Source organism: Cynoglossus semilaevis, chromosome 10 (genome assembly GCF_000523025.1).
Source record: "Cynoglossus semilaevis isolate Cse_v1.0 chromosome 10, Cse_v1.0, whole genome shotgun sequence".
In the NCBI taxonomy this organism is placed as follows: Eukaryota; Metazoa; Chordata; class Actinopteri; order Pleuronectiformes; family Cynoglossidae; genus Cynoglossus; species Cynoglossus semilaevis.
In genome coordinates this window covers 19,404,187-19,407,098 of record NC_024316.1, presented here as the reverse complement: position 1 = coordinate 19,407,098, position 2,912 = coordinate 19,404,187, and the positions used below count along the sequence as shown (strand labels likewise).

The 2,912-nt window shown below is 50.1% G+C and overlaps 1 protein-coding gene across 1 annotated transcript in view; it reads left to right on the top strand.

Moving 5' to 3' along the window:
• Positions 1–2,912, top strand: part of LOC103385464 (metabotropic glutamate receptor 7-like) — a 25,837-nt gene that overhangs the window by 6,674 nt on the left and 16,251 nt on the right. Inside the window, exon 2 of the mRNA XM_008319365.3 lies at positions 693–909. Coding sequence (XP_008317587.1) covers positions 693–909 — 217 coding nt within the window. The remainder of the gene's footprint in view (positions 1–692; positions 910–2,912) is intronic.

The window sequence follows — 2,912 nt, the reverse complement described above, 5'->3', positions numbered from 1 at the left end:
GCAGTACTTGGTGGTAAATCAATTAGAGCCTATAACAGAGCTCAGTGTTTTTTTCCTGCCATCGATCCTGTCAGCTCAGATAGGTCCAGGACTAAGTCACACCATTAGCCCGGGCCCTGACGGTCACCGGGGGTGACAGGTGGCAGACGGCGCTGGTGGACGGGGCGCTGTTAACCCTGGTTGGCTCCTGATTGGTCTGCGCTCTTGTCTTTGGTGTCTTCAGTGCAGACGTCCTCACAGGACGTCCACCCTGCTGTCCGTCTGATGATGTCATGACCATGTGGTTTGTTGTTTTTAGGTTGCCACGGAAACAGTTCCTGCTTCATGTTGTACACGTTCACAAATTGGGAGAGACAGAGACACACGAGATGAGAGATGGGGGAGAGACTGGGGGAGAGACTGGGGGAGAGACTGGGGGGAGAGACTGGGGGAGAGACTGAGGAGAGAAGGTAGAACGGTGCGGTTCCGTTTGAGTGCACGGCCTAACGGTTCTCAGTTCTCTGAAGAAAAGTGCATAAATAGGAGAACTGATCTGTTTCCATGGCAACACTGGGGTTGACGGTGAAGCTCCTTCTCGTTCCTCCGCTGCCAGCACTCGGTCCAGGAAACTGTTGAAGTTCGCGGTCATTTAAAGGCAGCGTCACAGGTCACATGACTAACCCTGTCCTCTGTGGATGTCTGGTCTCTTGAAGATCCCTCAGATCAGCTACGCGTCCACGGCACCGGAGCTGAGCGATGACAGACGCTACGACTTCTTCTCCCGCGTGGTTCCTCCAGACTCGTTCCAGGCCCAGGCCATGGTGGACATCATCAGAGCCTTGGGTTGGTCGTACGTCTCCACCGTGGCTTCAGAGGGCAGCTACGGAGAGAAAGGAATCGAGGCTTTCACACAGCTCTGCAAGGAAGCAGGTAAAGAGACCACCACCATTCACACTACCATTCACACTACCATTTACACCACCGTTCACACTACCATTTACACCACCGTTCACACTACCATTTACACCACCGTTCACACTACCATTTATACTACCATTTACACTACCATTCACACTACCATTCACCCCACCATTCACACTACCATTCACACTACCATTTACTATACCATTCACACTACCATTCACACTACTATTTACACCACCGTTCACACTACCCTCCCACCCCCCCCCCCCCCCACCCACCCCCATTCACACCACCATCCACACTACCATTTCCACACCCAGTCACACTACCATTTACCCTACCATTTATACTACCATTTCCACTACCATTCACACCACCAGTTACACTACCATTCACGCTACCATTTACACCCCCATCCACACTACCATTCACACCACCGTTCACACTACCCTCCCACCCCCCCCCCCCCCCCACCCACCCCCATTCACACCACCATCCACACTACCATTTATACTCCCATTTACACTCCCATTTATACTCCCATTTACACTCCCATTTACACTCCCATTTACACTCCCATTTACACTACCATTCACACCGCCATTCACACTACCATTAATACTACCATTTACACCCCCGTTCACACTACCATTTCCCCCACCATTCACACTAGCATTCACACTACCATACACACCAACATTCACACTACCATACACACCAACATTCACACTACCATACACACCAACATTCACACTACCATATACACTACCATTCACCCCACCATTTACCCCCCCATTCCCCCTACCATTCACACCACCATCCACACTACCATTTACCCTACCATTTACCCTACCATTTACCCTACCATTCACACCACCATCCACACTACCATTTACCCCACCATTCACACTCCCATTTACCCTCCCATTCACACTCCCATTTACCCTCCCATTCCCCCCCCCATTCCCACTCCCATTTATACTCCCATTTACACACCCATTCACACTACCATATACACTACCATTCACACTGCCATTTACACCACCATTTCCACCACCATTTACACCACAATTTACACCACCATTAAAACTAACATTTACACTCCCATTTACCCTCCCATTCCCCCCCCCATTCCCACTCCCATTCACACCACCATCCACACTACCATTCACCCCACCATTTACCCCCCCATTTACCCCACCGTTCACACTACCATTTCCCCCACCATTCACACTCCCATTCACCCTCCCATTCCCACCACCATTCACACTACCATACACACCAACATTCACACTACCATATACACTACCATTCACCCCACCATTTACCCCCCCATTTACACCCCCATCCACACTACCATTTACTATACCATTCACCCTACCATTCCCCCTACCATTCACACCACCATCCACACTACCATTCACGCTACCATTTACACCCCCATCCACACTACCATTTACCCTACCATTTACACTACCATTCCCCCCACCATTCACACTCCCATTTACACCACCATTAAAACTAACATTTACACTCCCATTTACCCTCCCATTCACACTCCCATTCACCCTCCCATTCCCCCCCCCATTCCCACTCCCATTTATACTACCATTCACACTCCCATTTATACTCCCATTTACACTACCATTCACCCCACCATTTACCCCCCCATTCCCCCTCCCATTTATACTACCATTCACACTGCCATTTACACCACCATTCACACTTTTGGACTGCTTAGGGGGAACAATTGACCCTAATCTCCAGTCTGCACCCCCCCCCCCCCCCCCCCCCATTTTAGTTGACTGTAGGTCAGTAGGACATGGTCATGTGACCTGTAGACTGTTTTGGTCTGAGACAGAAAAGATCACAGTTCATCAGTCTGGTCTCCCTGTTTTATTCCATTGATGTGCTCGCTTTTGTGCGCCGTTCAATAACGGTCTGTTGGTGTGTCTGTCTGTCTGTTAGTCTGTTGGTGTGTCTGTCTGTCTGTCTGTTGGTGTGTCTGT